This window comes from Galeopterus variegatus, unplaced genomic scaffold (genome assembly GCF_000696425.1).
Source record: "Galeopterus variegatus unplaced genomic scaffold, G_variegatus-3.0.2 Scaffold1261, whole genome shotgun sequence".
Classification (NCBI taxonomy): Eukaryota; Metazoa; Chordata; class Mammalia; order Dermoptera; family Cynocephalidae; genus Galeopterus; species Galeopterus variegatus.
The window spans coordinates 358,682-377,819 of NW_007727372.1; the positions used below are offsets into that span (position 1 = coordinate 358,682).

The window sequence follows — 19,138 nt, forward strand, 5'->3', positions numbered from 1 at the left end:
TGGGTGGGTAGATGGATGGGTGGGTAGATGGATGGGTGGGTAGATGGATGGGTGGGTAGATGGATGGGTGGGTAGATGGATGGGTGGGTAGATGGATGGGTGGGTAGATGGATGGGTGGGTAGATGGATGGGTGGGTAGATGGATGGGTGGGTAGATGGATGGGTGGGTAGATGGATGGGTGGGTAGATGGATGGGTGGGTAGATGGATGGGTGGGTAGATGGATGGGTGGGTAGATGGATGGGTGGGTAGATGGATGGGTGGGTAGATGGATGGGTGGGTAGATGGATGGGTGGGTAGATGGATGGGTGGGTAGATGGATGGGTGGGTAGATGGATGGGTGGGTAGATGGATGGGTGGGTAGATGGATGGGTGGGTAGATGGATGGGTGGGTAGATGGATGGGTGGGTAGATGGATGGGTGGGTAGATGGATGGGTGGGTAGATGGATGGGTGGGTAGATGGATGGGTGGGTAGATGGATGGGTGGGTAGATGGATGGGTGGGTAGATGGATGGGTGGGTAGATGGATGGGTGGGTAGATGGATGGGTGGGTAGATGGATGGGTGGATGAGTGGATGGATAGATGGGTGGATAGATGGGCAGGTGGGTGGGTAGATGGATGGGTGGGTAGATGGATGGGTGAGTAGATGGATGGGTGGATAGATGGATGGGTGGATGAGTGAATGAATAGATGGGTGGACAGATGAGCAGGTGGGTGGGTAGATGAATGGATGAATAAACAGGGAGACTAAACATGTCCTCCGACCTTTCCACACACTTTCCTTCCAATCCCAGCATAAGCCATCCCCTGCAGGCAGCCCATCCTCTGCTTCCCAAACACTGTACTTTTTCCCTCGGTGCCTTTGTGGGGACAATCCCTGCCTTCCTAAAGTCCCTACAAGTACCTCTGCCCTCTTCTCTGCCTGATTCTACTCATCCCTAAAGCTCAAGCTCATCCAAAAGCCCTGCCTTCCCTCCAACCAAACAGAATCCCTCTGTTCCAAGCTCAGGCCACCTTCCCTGGCCCTCGGCTATGAACTCGTTAGACTGTCTACTGCTAACCACGCGTGTTAAAGTGGCTCCAGGAAGCACTGGTGGGGTATCCTGGCCTCCCCCTCCACGTCCGAGTTCTGGGTGGAAGCTTCCCCAGGACCGAGCCCAAGCCAACACTTGCCTCTGTTGCACAGACCACAGAGCAGGCAGTAACGTACAGTGCACATCCCTGCCCCCAGATGGCACATGCGAGAGGAACCCAAAGGCCAAGGCATCCAGCCAAGCCCTACTCCCCCAAGGCTTGTGGCTGGAGGGCCACTGCATGCCAAGGACTCACAGGAGCAGGCAACAAGCATTTTGAGGGCAGAGGTAGCAGCAGCACGTGGCCTTATCCCAGCTGTGCAAAAAGCCACCTCACCCTCCGTATGAGAGGTTACGGAGGTGTGTTCGCAAGTCTTGGCTAAAAAATACAATTCTCAGTTAAGAGTGAGGTTTCGTTTTGTCTATCCCATGTGTCCAATGAACTCTCAAAAACAGTGCAAATTTCCGTGTTACTGTTAGGCAGGTATTTTGGTTACAACAGAATGAACCCCAAAGAAGAGGGGTGCCAGAAGTATTTACGTGTGTGCATGAATATGTGTAAAAACGCATTCATGTGCACAGACATGCACCCAGCAGGAGGCTAGCCTTCGTACACCTGTGCCCAGGGGAAAGGAAAAAGCACACAAAGATGTCATCAGTTGCACATTCTTGCTTCCCAGGTGCCTCATATCTGGCATCTTGGTGCCTTGGCCTGTTGTAGTGGGTTGAATGGTGGCGTCTTAAAAATATGCCCATGTCCTAACTCCCAGAACCTGTGGCTGTGATCTAACTGGAAAAAGAGTCTTGCAGATGTAAATAAGTTAGCGACCTCCAGATGAGATCATCCTGGATTATCTAGGTGGGCCCTAAATCCGAAGACCTGTCCTTATATGAGACAGAAGAGGAGACACATGCAAAAAAGAAGGCCACGTGAAACAGGAGCAGACACTGGGATGATGCGGTCACAAGCCAAGGACCATCTGGAGCCACCCGAAAAGCTGAAGAGTCAAGAATGGGTTCTTCCTCTGGAGTCTCTGGAGAGAGCAAAACCCTACTGATTTTGAACTTCCGGCCTCCAGAACAGTGAGAATAAATTTCTGTCATTTTAAGCCACCAAGTTTGTGGTACTTTGTTACAGCAGCCCGAGGAAACTAACAAGACCCGTACATTTCCTTTAGTCCTAGCACATGCTGGTCCAGCAGTCAACAGGTGTTCATTAATCACCTTGTGGTACTTTGTTACAGCAGCCCGAGGAAACTAACAAGACCCGTACATTTCCTTTAGTCCTCGCACATGCTGGTCCAGCAGTCAACAGGTGTTCATTAATCACCCGGTCACAAAAACATTGTAACTAAGAGTCAACCCATGCCATAGCCAATTCCATTCACAGACTGCAGGCCTGGCCTGGGGACATTTGTCCTGTAATAAGGAAAGCAGAGGACTTTCTTAAAAAGGTAAATAACCCAGAGGAGGAGACCAGGAGTGTGTGTTTATATCAAGGGTCTCCAACAGGAGTCCTGAAGTTGAGAGCTTCCAGAAAGTGCACGTATTTCTTCCCAGGAGAAACACAAGGAAGCAGGAAATAGATGGAATCTAACCTGGGACGTAAACTGAGATTCTTCCCCAGGGTGTTATCTTTGGTATAAGAAACACCACCATCCACTGGGACATGGGTCCCAAAGCCTGGGATTTCTGGGGCAGGATGCAGGAGAAAAACAACTCACCCCCTGCTCACGAGGCCCAGGACCACCCACACTCACCAGCCCTTCAACGTCTCAGAGAAAGGTGAATGCATCTTTTCTCCAAAGGTACATCGTATATATAGTTTTAAACTCACAGGAGACAAAATGTGAGATAAAATCCATCGACTTACATGTAGAATCCCTGAGAATTATCAATGATGTCATAAATCATTTGGGATTTGATGGAGTTCAGCTTCTCCATGGCTGCTGCCCCGCCGTTGTTCTTAATCCACTCCAGGACCAAGCCCATGACATAGATGCTGAAATAAAGGTTTAAAAAAAATCCACTTAGTTCAGCTTTGCAAAAGTGGAAAGACACTCAAGCAAACAGTTGTTTAAATGTACTAACGACTGAAAGACGTCGTTAGAAATAGGCAAGACAGAAGCAGGCCATATGTAGACAAAGGATGACAGCATGTCATGAAGCAAGGACCAGGGTCAACCCAATTCTAGACCCAAGGGCCATTCGGAAAAGGGGTTTAATTAGACTCCACACTGGAGGTCACATCAGTCCCTCTCTGTCCAGCACAAGCCCCGATGCAAACTCTTCAAGACACCTGCAACGCGCTTCCCCAAACCACCGCAAGGCATCATTGGACCCCATCCCCCCACCCCCACCCAGGGTCAACCCTTCACTTCCTGAACTCCCAGAGCCCTCTGCCCATACTACCCATGTAGTTTTTGTTGTTTTTTTGTTTTGTTTTGTTTTTACTATTTCCTCCTTTATTTTATGCTTCTGTGTGCCCGTCCGTCTCTTGCACTCTATCGCCTTAGAATGCTGGAAGCACACACTGTTCACCTTTCCTACCCCACAGCCCTAGCTCAGTGCCTTCCACCTGACCATGGGCGCCCAGTCACAGTCCTGATTCTAGTCCCAGTGCTGCCACTTACTAATAGACTACCAAGGATGAGTCACCCTGGAATCTAAGCCTCAGCTTCCCCACCGGGAACAGGGAGGCCCACCCTCCCATGGTAGACACCTGGCATTTTATCTGCCCTTATCTTCCCAACCCCACTCTCCCACCCAGCATGCAGATCCAGCAGCGTCCTTTGCTCACCTGCTCTGAGAGCTGTGCATGGGATCTAACCAGACCAGTCAGGACCTTTCCCGAGATTTTCTGACTTGCAAGTGAGGAGAAAGAGGCAGAGTTGTCCGCTGGTGAGCTAAGAGTAAGAGCCCTAGGGGGTCATGTTTCTAGACAACATTTGAAGGAGACTCATCTGAAAACATGAAGCCAACATTCCAGCTGACCCTTCACTTCCTGAACTCCCAGAGCCCTCTGCCCATACTACCCATGTAGTTTTTGTTGTTGTTTTGTTTTGTTTTGTTTTTACTATTTCCTCCTTTATTTTATGCTTCTGTGTGCCCGTCCTTCTCTTGCACTCTATCGTCTTAGAATGCTGGAAGCACACACTGTTCACCTTTCCTACCCCACAGCCCTAGCTCAGTGCCTTCCACCTGACCATGGGTACCCAGTCACAGTCCTGATTCTAGTCCCAGTGCTGCCACTTACTAATAGACTACCAAGGATGAGTCACCCTGGAATCTAAGCCTCAGCTTCCCCACCGGGAACAGGGAGGCCCACCCTCCCATGGTAGACACCTGGCATTTTATCTGCCCTTATCTTCCCAACCCCACTCTCCCACCCAGCATGCAGATCCAGCAGCGTCCTTTGCTCACCTGCTCTGAGAGTTGTGCATGGGATCTAACCAGACCAGTCAGGACCTTCCCCGAGATTTTCTGAATTGCAAGTGAGGAGAAAGAGGCAGAGTTGTCCGCTGGTGAGCTAAGAGTAAGAGCCCTAGGGTGTCATGTTTCTAGACAACATTTGAAGGAGACTCATCTGAAAACATGAAGCCAACATTCCAGCTAAGAGCAGCCAGGATCAGAAGTGGAGAGCAGATGGAGTAGGAATTGTGTTCCTGGTTCCAGGAGGTCAGCTGCACCTCGGCCCTTCCTGCAGCTTGGGACCGTCCCTTTCTGGGTACACAAATGGCAGTCAGTAGTACCTTCCTATTAGGTGCCCAAAACTAAACTGAAAATACGTATCACTAGATACCAGTGGGTGGTTTTTCCCAGTGATCTTCTGAAAGCCCTTCTCTTTAAAATAGAGGACTCCACGGGGCTCACCGAAAGCCCACGGGGCAGGAGCAGAGGTCTCCTGGGGAAGAGACACCATCCTCGAGTCTGGAGAAGGTCAGCTGCCAGCTACGCCCTCTCCATCAGGTATGGGACAAAGCTCCCCCCTGTGGGAATTGTGCAAAAATTTTTTGAGAGTCGATGCTCAGCAAAGATGTGGGTGGGAACGCCCAGGCCCAGCTGCCTCCTTGTTCATTAACACCATGACAGGGCAGTGAGGGGAGACCATGGGGCCTGGAAAATGCTCTAACCGTCAGAGGCTTGTCACAGGGAAGCCCCTGACACCGACTGGTTCTTTCATTGTCTCAACCTTGTAGGCTGAAGACCCAGGAGTTCCCACCTCCAGAAGGCAGCAGAAGCCTGTGCTGGGCTGCCCAGAGGGGCCTTGCGCAGAGAGCAGCCAGCACCCAAAAGCAGCAACAAGCCTCTTGAAGCGTCCCCAGCCTGGCTCCTCAGACAGCCCTGGGAGGAAAGAGCGTTAGCACTGGTGGCAGAAGGGAAGGGAGCGAGAAGCAGAAGACAGCCTTGTGTAACATACAGCCTCAGCTGGAGCTCTCTGGCTAAAGACTGAGACGTCAGAAGGACAAAAGAGAAGGGAGAAAGGAGGAGGAGGGAATCAAACTTACTGGAGTCTACTGTGGCCTCAGCCTCTCACTACTGATCACAACATTCCTCAGGTCAGAGCCACCATTACCCCATACTACAGATGAGGAAACCGAGGCTCAGAGAGCTTAACTTGCCTAAGGTCATCCAGCAAGTGGCTGATTAAGACAGGATTCCAGCCCCAGTCTGTCGGACTACAAAGCCCAAGCTACAAAGCCATTAGTACCAAGGCCCTGTGGTTTCCCAGGGGCTGCAGGGCTCTCAACCACTAGCCCATCTGCTAGTGGGACAGCTGCGCTGTACCCAAGCATCAGTCACAGCTGCCAAGCCCAGCTGCTATGGGAGCACACAGCACACATGCACGTGTGTACACAGGTGGTTGTTCCAGATACAACGCTGCCCACCCTTCTGTTCCAGAAGATGCGCTGCAATTCCCGTTTAACCTTAAACTGCTTCTTTCCATGTCTGCAACCTGCTCACCCCAACCCCACAAACCACAGAAACACGCCCTGCCATACTATGTGATCCAAGCAGAGCCACCACCATCAACACTTTCAGGAGACCAAGCTTTGCTCTTTTCACAAAGGATAAGTCTGCCTGTTACATGATTAAATAATCACAGTACATCCATTCTACAGAATACCATTTGAGTGGCAGAGTACCCATGGTATACCACTAGGTGGAAAACAGGACTTCACACAACAGTCTGTATGGTAAAATTCACGTTCATTTGCACAATTAAATAAATGACTCTGTGTATTTGCATATGCCCAGTTAAGGGTCTGTTAGGATACACAGCAAGCAGTTCATAGTGGTTACCCTAGTGACTCTGCTCACTCAGAAATCTTTGCTAAGAGTATGTATTACTTTTATAAATTTTTTAAAGCAATACAGAATATTCCCCAGGGCTTAGAAAAGCACACCAGAAAGTCCCCCCAGAAAACTGCCCTTGGCTGTTCTGAAGATCCTGACTCTGAGATGAGCTTCTGAGTTGATGATGCGTGGCACAGTTTTTTCAGGAATGGGTAAAAGTAACCACCCAGCTGAGCGCTGTTCCCAGAGGAAGGCTCCCAAAGCTGGTTCCACTACACACCCCACTGTGTATTCCAAGATGCCAGCTTTCTCCCTTTCCGTACAGGGGCAGGCAGTCGGGGGAAGTCAGCTCTCCGGACAGAGCCCCAGGTCTAATCTCACCCTCCCATTCTGGTAAGAAAGGATGCCTGGGTTAATGGTTTCTTCATTTTATATTTTTATTTGTACTTTACCTCATATTGCAGCTAAAACAAATTTATGCTTGTGGGTTTAGTTAGTCATGGTAAGCAAAAAGTGTTTTGTGGGGTTAGAAGGGACGCTGGGCATCGTTTTCTTTGTCCACTAGTTGGTTTAGCGTGTTCTACTGAAGGGTTAAAGAGAATGACACTGTGGTCCTTTATTCCACCCAGTGCATTGCTCAGGGCGACAGAGCAACTATTTGAAGGCCGTTTTATCCAGCACAGTTAAAACAAAGTTCCCAGGGCCCAGGGGAAAAACCCAAAACAACGGGGCATCTTTTCAAACTTAGGACTTGTTCAAAAACTTCTGATACAAAGTTCTGAAGCGTTCTGGGGGCCTCACCAGCTTTACGGTCAAGGACGGGGAAGGGTATTTTGCACAAACCTTTATGTCTCCATTTGGAGATGGTTCTCACTGGTGAGCTCCAATTTCCTAACCTTGAATGTTTCCATCCTGCAAATGAACTCTAAGTACTTCAGGTCATAGATTTATGGTTATTCCTCAACCATACAGAATCAGACAGAACTTTTTTCCTTTTCACTTCTTTTGGAGTAAAAGAAAGCAAAGCAACTTCCAGGAGGTATCTTGGGGTCAGAATACATTTAATCTGTTGTCTTCATCTTCTACATTTACAGGATTCAAATCACATTATTCAAACTCCTGACACCCTGAGACGTCTCAATCATCAGTATTCTGATCTGTCTGGGGAAGAAACTTTGCCTTTTTCTGCCGGTGTTTCTGGCTCAGCCGCCTCCTCCGGCAAGAAACCTCTGGGGAGGGAGTTTCTGTCCCTTCTCAGCCTGTGTCCCCACCCCCAGTGGACCAGCTGAGCTGATGGTCAAGGCCAGGTCAAGACCTTCCCAGGGACTGGTTGGGGAGTCACTGCACGAGAAAGCCACTGTCCTAGGACAGACTGTAAGTGCCTTCTCACTGTTCCCACTAATAGGTCTTTACGATAATATTAACCAACCATGTGCTAACATGTTCTTTACATTTTTTTAAAAATGTGCTTCAAGGCAACTCTCGTGGAAGGTGCCCAAGGGTGTGAGGCTCACCCAGAGGCTGTGTCCTGGGGAGAACTTGCTGGCAATTCAGGCCTCATTTTGGGGACAGCACTCTTTCCCTGGCTCCTCCCACCCTCTGCACCTTCTAATCGTAAGGACGGCCACCTCCTCTCTCTTTCTGCCACCCCTTCTCCAAGAGGCCTGTGCTTGAACATCCCGAACTGCACCTTCACTGCTTGGCGTAACAATTCTCACTTCCAAGCTGGCAGGTGACCACTGTGTCTCCACTGCTTAGAAGCCCAGATGTGAGACAGGCGAGTGGCAGAAGACAGGACTCAGCCCTGCCACCAACCCCCAGCATGCATTTTAGATACATTTTCAACTGGGTAAAAAAGAGAGGAGTTTAGAGGTGGCCAGGAGAGTTAACCCCAGAATCCCCTATCCCCTGAGGAAAGCAGGGGACACAAAGTGAGCCATGCAGAAACCCAGCAGAAACTTCCAGAGAGCTTAATCCCACTCGGAATTCTAACTTTAACAATCACTCCTTTCTTATGGTAAGTTATGTGGAAGACACTTTCTGCACTTTGTATGGGCAACACCTGAGGGAAGGGAGCTCTGACAAGGTCCTGACCCAGATGGAGACACGACTCCACTAGCCTGAGCCCCCCACTTTTATAAACTCTCGTAAGGCAGCTTCCACCATCACGGAAAACCCTGCTGAGTGAAGAGCTGGACTCCAGCAGCGACCCAGTCTGCTAAGACAGACACCTTCAAACACAAACAAATCCTCACTGATCATTTTGCTTGTGAGGAGCACTAAGGTGCAGGGTGTACATTCCCAGGCTCTGCAGCCACACGGCCTGGGTTCAAATCCCAGCTATGCCACTTCCTAAAATGGGACCTCGGCTTCCTCACTTGCAAAACTGGAATAATAACAGGTGCCCTGTCAGGTGGGTGGCAGGAGGATGACAGGGATTGCACACATAAAGTGTCACTATTTTACATCACAGCTGCCTGGAAAGACACATCTATACACTGTGGCTCTTCCCTTGTGTGGGCTCCTGCTGAGGCTCTGGAAACTAATGACAACAACGATAATAATAATAATACAGCAGCTAACATTTGTAAATCACCAAGTGCCAGGGACTAAGTGCAAAAATTTTTTATGAAATTATATAAAAATAAACATATACATATAAAACTATACTCATTTAATCCTCACGGCAACCCAGTGAGGAGGGTACTATTATTACCCCTGCACAGATGGGTTAAGCAACTTGCCTAAAGTCACACAGCAGTAAGTAGGAGAATCTCTCAGGCAATTGTTAAATCCTGGTGTCATGAAGATTTACACAAAACGCCCAAGTCCGGGAGTTAAGAGATGGGGAGACGGAGCAACCTTGCTCTCCCTGAAGCCCTGCTGTGCAGCCTCCCAGTCAGCCAGCAGGAAGCCAGGCTAACAGGACCCCTGAAGACTGGGTTAAAAAAACAGAAAGGTGATCCAAGCCAACGTGTTTGCTGTCAGGCAGCCAAGTAGCTTCATACAGACCCAGCAGGAAAAGAAATGGGAGTGGGCAAGCCTGGCCTTTGAAATTTCTCCAAAGCTGCACTGGCTCTTTGACATGCAGGCCATGGCACTTCAGTAACAGAGAGCTTTGGGGTTCACGGTCAACTGCCAGGACGTGGATTACCAAGATCACATAAACCACCCCCCCCCAAAAAAAAAAATCCAAAGAGCAAAAAAAAAAAAGATCAAACCGTGCACAGAGGGTCGAGAGAGGGACGTGAGCTGGGCAGACAACCCTGAAAGGCTATCTGGAGCTATTAGGTCACCACTCATGGAAATAGCTCTACTTTAAAAAGACACCTCCACCCTGATGGGAAATAGTGAGACACTCAGTGGGTCCACAGTGCTGCATCCCAGCCTTACCTGAAACATGGAGGCGTGTTGTACAAGGAGTTGTTTCCGGCCTGCACCTTGTACTCCAGGATTGAGGGACACTCTCTGAGGGCGAATCCCAGCAGGTCATCACGGATGATGACCACGGTGACCCCAGCAGGGCCTATGTTCTTCTGGGCACCAGCGAAGATCACACCAAACTTAAAAAGAGAAAGATGTGCTGCTTTAGAAGCAGTTGGTAATTCTTCATCAATGTATGCAAACTTCCCAGCCACTTTCCAAAGCACAATTTTTACAAGGAAGTGACTCTATTCCTGTTTAGGGAGCACTCCATGCTCTCAGAAACCTCCACCTGGGACAGCAATGAATGCTCAGAGTTCCAAGGCCCAAGATGGTCCATCCACATGGTGCTCACCTGCAAGGGCTAACCCACGCCCATCCTTGCAAAGGCCTTCTACGTATTTACACCCACTCTACATACCTCCCTTCTACGTCCAAACCAGTCTGTACAATGGGGCCTCTGACTGTCTTTGTCAACCACAAAGAGAAACAGAATTTTTTATCTATTTGTATTTGTAGAAAGGGACAATCAGAAGATGCTGAGAAGGGGACTGCTGTGATAGAGAGAAGGGATGGAACAAGCTTCTTGAGGGAGAAGAGATTTTACAAGCAATGTAAAGGTACTTCGGGAAATTTTGTTATGCAATATACAGAACCCTCTCCCCTGTCATCCCATGAAATGATTAGGAAAATCAAGTGGCAGCGTGCTGTGGATTGATTGAATTGTATCCCCCAAAGTCCATATATTAGAAGTTTAATTCTCACTGTAACTGTTGAGGGTGGGCAATCCTATTATGGTAATTGAAAGGTGGGGCCCTGAAGAGGTGATTAGATTGTAGGACCGTGCACTAGTAAATGCATTCATAATGGTGGTCAAGGGCGTGGTTCTGGGGGCTTTAAAAGAAGAGCACATGAGAGGTTAGTTTCTCTCTGCTCCACCATTTTCTGCCATGTGAGACCTCTGTCACCACCACCAAGGCCTTCACCAAATGTGTTTCCTGGACTTCAGATTTCCCAACCTCCAAAACTGTAAGCAATAAATTTCGTTTTCTTTATGAATTACCCAGTTCCAGGTATTTTGTTATGCGCAACAGAAACTGACTAATACCGAAAATCACCGGGAAGAGGGAGCAGTGATTTATAATTGACATTGCTTAGCAGTGCCAGGGCCGCGTGATAATAAAAAGCAGACTATAAACAAAATGTGGTGTATTCATACAATGGAATATACTCAGCCTTAAAAAAGAAAGGAAGTTCTGACACATGCTACAGCGTGGATGAAATGCGAAGACATTGTGCTAAGTGAAAAAAGCCAGGGCAAATATTGCATAATTCCATCTACAGAGGTGCCTAGACTCATCAAATTCCTGGGGACAGAAAGCAGAATGGCAGCTGCCAGGAGTTGGGGTTGAGGGCAGGGGGATGGGAAGTTACTGTTTAATGGGTACAGAGTTTCAGTCTGGGAAGATGGGTGGTGGTGACGGTTGCACAACAGTGTAAACATTCTTCATGCCTCTGAACCGTACACTGAAAAATGGTGAAAAGGGTAAATTTTATGTTAAGTATATTTTACCACAACTTTTTTTAAAAAAGGTAGACTACCACTTAGAGGGCTCAACCGTTGTTTTTTAAATTCTTTACGGACATTACCTCCTTGTTGCAGGCACCTGGTGCATTGGTCCCACTGCCCTCCATGAGCCACTCATAAAGTCTATGTGTCCTGTCACATAGAAGTGGGTACATATCCTTCACCTAAGTTACCCTGAGCTAGGATAATCTGCATCTGCCCTTGAAGAGAACTTACCCTCGAAGAGAACAAGTCACTCCTAGTGTTAACCAATAAGAGCCACTCTCAAGGCAGGTAAGTTCCCTGAGGAGGTGAGTGTGACCTTGTGAGGCAATCATTATCATGGGGCTGGGAATGTCGGGACATCAAAATTGCCAATAAGAGCCACTCTCAAGGCAGGTAAGTTCCCTGAGGACGTGAGTGTGACCTTGTGAGGCAATCATTATCATGGGGCTGGGAATGTCGGGACATCAAAATTTTGACAACCAATAATAAACAAGTGACCGCCAGCGTGCTCATCAACAACTGCCCTGGCTTTAGGGTCTCTGCTGGCTCAAGACTCTCACAGCATTTCCAGTTCTCACATATATTATAATGCCCTAAAGAAACCCACCCATCCTCTGTTACACTCTACCTTGGAAACATCCACTGGCTTGGATAGAAAGTTTGAGGACATGTCACAAACCAGTACTGCTCCCTTGACGTCAGGTATGAAATCAAACTCCACACCATGCACGGTCTCATTTGCACAATAATACACGTAGGAGGCGTCCGGGTTGAGGTTCCAGGTGCTTGGATCTGGAATTTCTATCATAGTAGACAAGTTTGAGACTTTGCACTTTTATTCTGCTCCTTCGTTATGTAAGTGGAGTTGACAAGGAAACTGACACACCTCCTCCAGCTGTGAGAGACTAATCGATTGCAAAGCATCTCACAAGTCACAGCACCCTACCAGTCTTCCATTATCACCACCACCAACACCTAAAAGGATGACCCATCCCACCCTTTGACTGTTAATGGTTGCAAATAATCTTCAAAATGGCATGGTGGATATTTGGGTTCTTTCCTTGTCACTCTGCATCCCTCTAACCTAAGTCCACTGATGGTCTAGTCGTTTCTTCTCAGGAGCCCAGCCTTCATCTACCCTCAGCCCATCAGTGGAGCCAATTAAACCCACAGCCCAGAGGTAGAATGTGACTCAGGTAGGGCCACAGTGACTGATCCAGAATGGGGCACCTGAGACATGACACTGTTACTGAGAATGCTCTGGGACAGGCACTGCAACTTGGGAGAATATAAGGTCAGGATTAGTGCAGCTATCTTCTAAGAAAGAGATGACAGTTCTTCCTGGCCATGGAGCCACCATGGAGAAACACCAGTACCTGAATACTTTGCTGGGGCCCTGATCGAGCCAAACCTAAAGTCAAACTGTTTCCTGGGCTTTCCAGCTAAGTGAGTCTATGAACACTCTTCTTGCAGAAGCTAGTTAGTAGTCTCAACTAGTACAATCATGCATCTAAATGGAATCAAGCTAACTACTGACAAGGAGAAGAAAGAATTAAAAACAACTGCCCCTTACCTGGGCAGGGGTAACCCACCAGCCAGCATCAGGTCAGCTCTCAGAACTTACTCGTGTAACTCCCAAGTTTAGGGTGGACAATATTCACAGTCCCAAACTTCTTGGCTTCTTCGGCGGCCTTCGCTGACCAACCTCCTGTCACCACATAGTCCGCACACCTTCCTGCTTTCAGGCCAATCAGGTTTAAGGGAACAGCACTGAATTGGCCGCACCCACCGCCTTGCACAAAGATCACCTTGTAGTTATCTGGAACGGCTCTGGGCAGAAGCACAGGTGACAGTAAATACACAGACTCGTGTGGTCAAAGAATGAGAAAGAGTCATGCTCTATCAAGCACTTCGCCTTGGGTGGATTTACTATGAGAAATACGGTAAAGTCCCACTACTTTGTCTCGCCCAATTCAGTCATTTATCTACTCATTCCTTAAGACAAGGCTTTACTGGGGACTGTGGAAGCCTATGGTTACCATTTAAATAGAAGCTGTTTCTCCCTAGTAACAGCATCCTGCTGTTCCTTCAGGGATGTCTCTCTGCCACTCAGTCCATGCGGTTCGTTTGTGGCCAACCCCAGCTGGAGCGGATGAGCACATGACCCAAGCTGGCCAGCTTGGTCTGTAGGGTTTGGCTCTGAGACCTTCACTCAAACTTCTGGGTAAGAAGAGCTGTTCCTATAGAGCGAAATATTAAACTTGTAGGAGGTAATCCTGCAACCTCTGGTGGCCATCTGTTGAAGCCAACATATTAGAAGGCAGAGCCAGGAGATGGAGACCTTCCTGATGTCATCTGAGCTCCTAAATCCTCTTGCTCTTTTCTGTAATGTGAGATAACACATTCTCTTTTTTACTTAAGCTAGTGAGTTGGGCTTCTGCCACTTGCAACCAAAAATCCTGAAAATTATCTATGTGTTAGGCACCATGCTATGCACTGCGTGGATGTTGGGGAGGGATCTTTGATATTATTTTGGACCTAGTCATGCAGTCACATACCCAACATACAGCAAGATTAAGGGTGAAATTTTCTGATTCCAGAGTGGGAAACTAAGATGATGACTGGAATGGCTACAGGCAGTAAAATCAGGCCAGCTCCAGAGGGACAAAGCCATGGAAAATGGATGCAAGCCTTTGAGTAAGGTTGGAGCTTAGGAACAGGTACAGAAGGCAGATGGCCAGGGGGACAGAGCTCCAGCACAGGTGCGTAAGTAAATACTAAAGGGCAGGGCAACACAATAGGGTCTTGGGAATAAGTGGAGTGTAAATATCTTGTTCTGAAAGCCCCCCGGCCTACATTCAGTGTTCAGCAGGGCAGTGAGGCAGCCAGGCAGGTCTTCACAGACTGTAACCATGAGGCTCTTGGCAGCAGGGAAGGCAGAGTTCCAGGGTGATGTTACTCAGATGCAGGGCAGTTAACAAGGCCAAGAACAGGTCCCTAAAATGTCAGTGATTATCCCTGACTGGTGGGGTTATAGATAATTCCAGTCTAATTTGTGAATTTCCATTTTTTTCTAAACTTTCTACCATGAATGTGCATTATTTTTGTGAGCAGAAAAAAAAAGTGGTTTGTTTTCAAGGTTTCTATATTCATAAATATATATGTGAATATATTTATATAATATATAAAATCTCTCCTTTAAATATCAATCTAATTTAGGAGGCTTCATTTAAGCAGCAGTTCCTGGAGTTCAAAACTCTTAAAATTATCCAACAGGTCTGTTTAAAATAAAGTTTCTCCAGAGATTCCAATTCAACAGGTGTGGGTGGGACACAGTACTTAAATTTTTTAATAGTTCCCTGACCATGTGACTCTGACATGTGGTATGAGGCCCATACTTTAAGGACCCCTGAACTCGATTATAGTTAATTATGCTAAAAAAGATGACCGTTTCTTTGTCACATATTCTTTTCAAACCAATCTAACTGCCACAGTGCTGAAAAATCTTTCCTGGACATAATGATTTCAAATCTTTGGAAATACCACATAAAATAAAAATAAAAACATACCAACACAGCATGGGGACTAAGTAAAAAGCTTTATGTTCTAATGATGAATTTGGGAGAATGTTAAAAATATTATTTTTAATGATGGAATATTCTGAACAAACAGAAAATAATGTAACGGACACCGAGCTTTAGGAGATATCAAACAAAAATAACACAATTTGGTCTTTATTAAACTTACAACAATTCTCGCACAAGATTCTCTGTGTTGTTAATAACCTTTGCGAAATCTGATGACCTGTGACTCATTTCTGCAGAAGGAAAGGTAAACAACAAAAAAAGTTCCAGTTCAAAACCAAATGAACAGAAATCACTACAAAACTTGCAAGTAAATAATAAAAGGAAATCTCAGTTATTTTGCATTAAAATTGAGGCCCAAGGCACACTTAGTCTAGGAGATGATTCAAATTGGCTTTCAAAGCACAAACATTCTGCCTTATAGTCATGGCAGAATGATTTTTCAAGTGGTGCATTTATTGAACAAATCATTTATTAACTCATTGCTATGTTCTCTGTGTCTCCTCTTACATCTTTCTGACAAACAGGAATCCGGGAGCAGCCGTTGCCCCTTAGGACAAGAGCACAAAATTCCATGCTGTCATCACACCTCACAGAAGTCTAAGTGTATGTCCCAAGCCCACAGAAACAAAATTTGACAGAAATAAGCAACACAGTTAGCCCTACAACCCTTAACACCATGCAGCCTTTGGAAGTACCAAAAAAAAAAAAAAAGAAGAAAATTAATGAAAGAAAATACATTTTAGAATTCAAAGGTCCTCCTCCCCAATATAAGGGAAAGAAACAATGAAATTATTAATGGGCAAGCTTGTATACATATAAAAAGCTTGTATACTTTTAAACTTAAGTGTGTATTTAAGTATAATAAAAACTGTAGGGCCGGCCCGGTGGCGCACTGCTACAGTGCGCCGCTTGGGAGCGCGGCGGCGCTCCCACCAAGGGTTCGGATCCCACATACTGACCGGTTCCCGCTCACTGGCTGAGCGAGGTGCAGGCGCAACACGGAGGGTTGCGATCCCGTTGCCGGTCCGGTCCAGTACGGGCGCAACACTGAGGGTTGCGATCCGTTGCCGGACGGAGGGTTGCAATCCCGTTGCCGGTCCGGTCCAGTACGGGCGCAACACTGAGGGTTGCGATCCGTTGCCGGACACGAAAAAAAAAAAAAGGAAAAAAAAAAAAACTGTAAATTTTTGTGAAATGTGAAGCAATATTATAAATGTTTGGGGGCGCTGTTATGCAAATAAATGTGCACTATGTTCTGATCCCAGACCCTGTGATTAACAAAAACTAATGATAAAACATTAAGCGGAGATGTCTGAACCTCTGACCAGCATTTATGCTGTTTTCAAAATTGTTTCTATCAAACATGCGACCCACTTTATTAAAGTTTAAAAATGCACAAGGGTACTTCAAAAAGTTGGTGGAAATACAGAATTAAAAGATACTATGAACCTTTCTATGAACTTTTTGAAGACCCCTCATTATCCACACAGGCACATAGGAAGACCCTATAGAAATTCTAGGTTGGAGGCATTTAAATTAGTTCTCTTTGAAACTTGAACATTCCTAGAATCCAGAAGAAAATCTTACCAAGAACACTAATGCCAACTCCTCTGTAGTCTAATAACTCTTTTTGTACCTCTAACAACACCTAGAAAAAAAAAAGAAAATTACCTCAATATGCTGTGCATAGTTCATATCTCCCTCTGGACAGGGGCGAGGGTCCACTCACAGTCCAGTGAGGTCCCCAGGCTTCTGTCCCTGAGCCCACAGCCCATCCCTACCTCCTCCTTCCCTTGGAACCAGGCTGATGTAACTTACACACAAGGTGAGAGTAAAATGAGGTGACACGGTTGATGTTCAGATACACTTTTTCCAAAGGCCTGAATCTAAGATTCCCTAGAAAATGTCCCCTCCACAAATCTCATTCACCACTCTCTTAACGCCCAAGTACCAAATGCATGAAGTTCTGGGTTCAGAGAACAACAAAAAAAATCAATTAGGCCCAAATTACACAGATAATTCGATTTTATGACTGGGATGGGTGCAGCCTGCAAGAAGGAAGAGCCTGTTACAAATTAAGATTTGTCCCAGGGTGCTGAAACAATATTGGCTAAATATTGATAGTTGTTGAGTCTTAGGGATGGGTCTGTGGAGGTTCATTATGTTATTCTCTATCTTTGTGTATGTGATGATTTCTAAAATAAAAAATAAAGAGAAAAAGAAAAGCCCTAAATATGAACACAAAATAAGTGCAAAAGGCTCTCTGTAGAAGTATCTCACCAGAGAAAGTCTACAAATGAGAGACAGTTTCTTTAAGAGATACCCACTAAGGAGAACATCATTAAAACATAACCTAAAACAACCTTGAAAACACATCTATAAAAGTTTATAACCAAAATCATTATAAAGAGTTTTAAAGAAAACTACCCAAAAGGCACACCCTCCCAATCCAATGTGTCTTTTTTCAAACTGCAGAATGCAATTGCTTTTGTAGACCACAGCTAATTTTTTTAATGAAACAGAACAGACTAGAGTGGAATAGAATACAAAACAGTGTATATCACAGGTAATTAGGTAATATTATTTTATTGTGAAGTATTTCATAAGGCTTTTTTTTTTTTCTTTTTGTCTTTTTTCGTGTCCGGCAACAGATCACAACCCTCAGTGTCGCGCCCGTACCGGACCGGGACCGGCAACGGGATCGCAACCCTCGGTGTTGCGCCCGCAACTCGCTCAGCCAGTGAGCGGGAACCGGTCTGTATGTGGGATCCGAACCCTCGGCGGGAGCGCCACCGTGCTCCCAAGCGGTGCACTGTAGCAGTGCACCACTGGGCCGGCCCGAAGGCTTTTATTTTAATTATAATTATATGCACGTATGCACATACTTTGTCATTTTGTAAAATATATTTTTCATTGTAGGTTACAGTCAAAAGATGTCTGAAAGCTTCTCAAATCTTTACAATTCAACTAAATCAACTAAGTCAAAAAAAAGTTTGAAAGCTTCTCTAATCTTTACAATTCAACTAAGGTTCCAGAGCATCTAAGGGCAAAAATCCTCCCTGGAAAATAAACGATAAATATTTGTATTACTGATGACAGCTACCATTATAATAAGCTCATAACCAATTACACAGGGAACAAATACTTGGAAGACTGCAAAACACGGCGGGGGAGGGGGAGGGAGGCGACAGGAAGTTTCCGCAGTTCTGCAGGGAATCGCCCTTAAAATGAACTGTCACCACTCAGAAAAATAAGCCCTCTTCTGTCAGCTCCTGTGGGCGCCGCCCCTGAAAAGCAAGGTGTCCTTTCCGCTGTAAAATTGTAAGATTCTCTGTTCTTACCCCAACACAGAGGGGCTCTGTCCCAGGGAGATGCCTACTCTGGTCCAACAATAGATAATTGTAAAATCCTTGGTAATGCCCCCTGCTGCCACAAACGTTATCAGCTTCATTCTGGTTAGAAAAACAAAAAATACCGCAGCAGCAGGGGCGGGCGGCGACCGGTCAGTGGGTTCAAGGCACATGGAGACTTTGCCTTCTTTACAGCAGGGGGTCGGGGGAGGGTCGTGGGTGGGGTGGGGACGCAGGACGTGAGTGCCACCTGCACTTGCGTGGTCTGGCTGGGGCCCAGGGGAGAACGTCATCGTGCCGTTTGCTCCAGGACAATCTGAACAGAACTGGGCTGGCAGCCCGATGCCTGTCAGAGCTGGAACTCTCGACTGCCTTTGGAGGACAAGAGCTGGCTGAGCCAGCAGTGTTGGGGGCCCTCGGTTTGCGGTCCCCTCGGTGAGCGTGGTGCATCGCGGTAGGCAAACCTGCCGCCCATGCATTCCCGTTCATTCATTCATTCACTCATGCATGCATGCATGCACACAGTGTCCATCCACGCGTGCGCCCCACACCGCCGGTGCTCGCAGCCCAGCGGGGCGACCGAGCGCAGAGAGCGGAGCTTGCTTCTCCCGCCGCCGCCGCCGCCCCGGAGCAGGCACAGCCCTGGAACCCGCAGGCGGGCGGGACCCGTCCCCCGCACGGGCACGCCCCCCCGAGGGGGAGGCCCCCGGTGCCTGCTTCCGGAAGGCCGCCTGCGAGGGCGCCTGCACCCGGCGTGGGGACTTACCGAGCGCGGCAGCTTGGCGGGCCCGGCCCCGAAGCTCACCAACTGCCTCGGGGCGCCCCTGGCGCGG

General features: G+C 47.2%; 1 protein-coding gene across 1 annotated transcript in view; it reads right to left on the reverse strand.

The window, feature by feature from the left end:
• Positions 1-19,132, reverse strand: part of PSAT1 (phosphoserine aminotransferase 1) — a 27,387-nt gene extending 8,255 nt beyond the window's left edge. Inside the window, exons 1-7 of the mRNA XM_008575941.1 lie at positions 19,072-19,132; positions 16,543-16,603; positions 15,116-15,185; positions 12,993-13,198; positions 11,997-12,169; positions 9,766-9,935; positions 2,948-3,076 (exon numbers count right to left, since the gene is read on the reverse strand). Of these exons, the coding sequence (XP_008574163.1) occupies positions 2,948-3,076; positions 9,766-9,935; positions 11,997-12,169; positions 12,993-13,198; positions 15,116-15,183 (746 nt within the window). The 5' untranslated portion in view covers positions 15,184-15,185; positions 16,543-16,603; positions 19,072-19,132. The remainder of the gene's footprint in view (positions 1-2,947; positions 3,077-9,765; positions 9,936-11,996; positions 12,170-12,992; positions 13,199-15,115; positions 15,186-16,542; positions 16,604-19,071) is intronic.
• Positions 19,133-19,138: the final 6 nt, after the last annotated feature.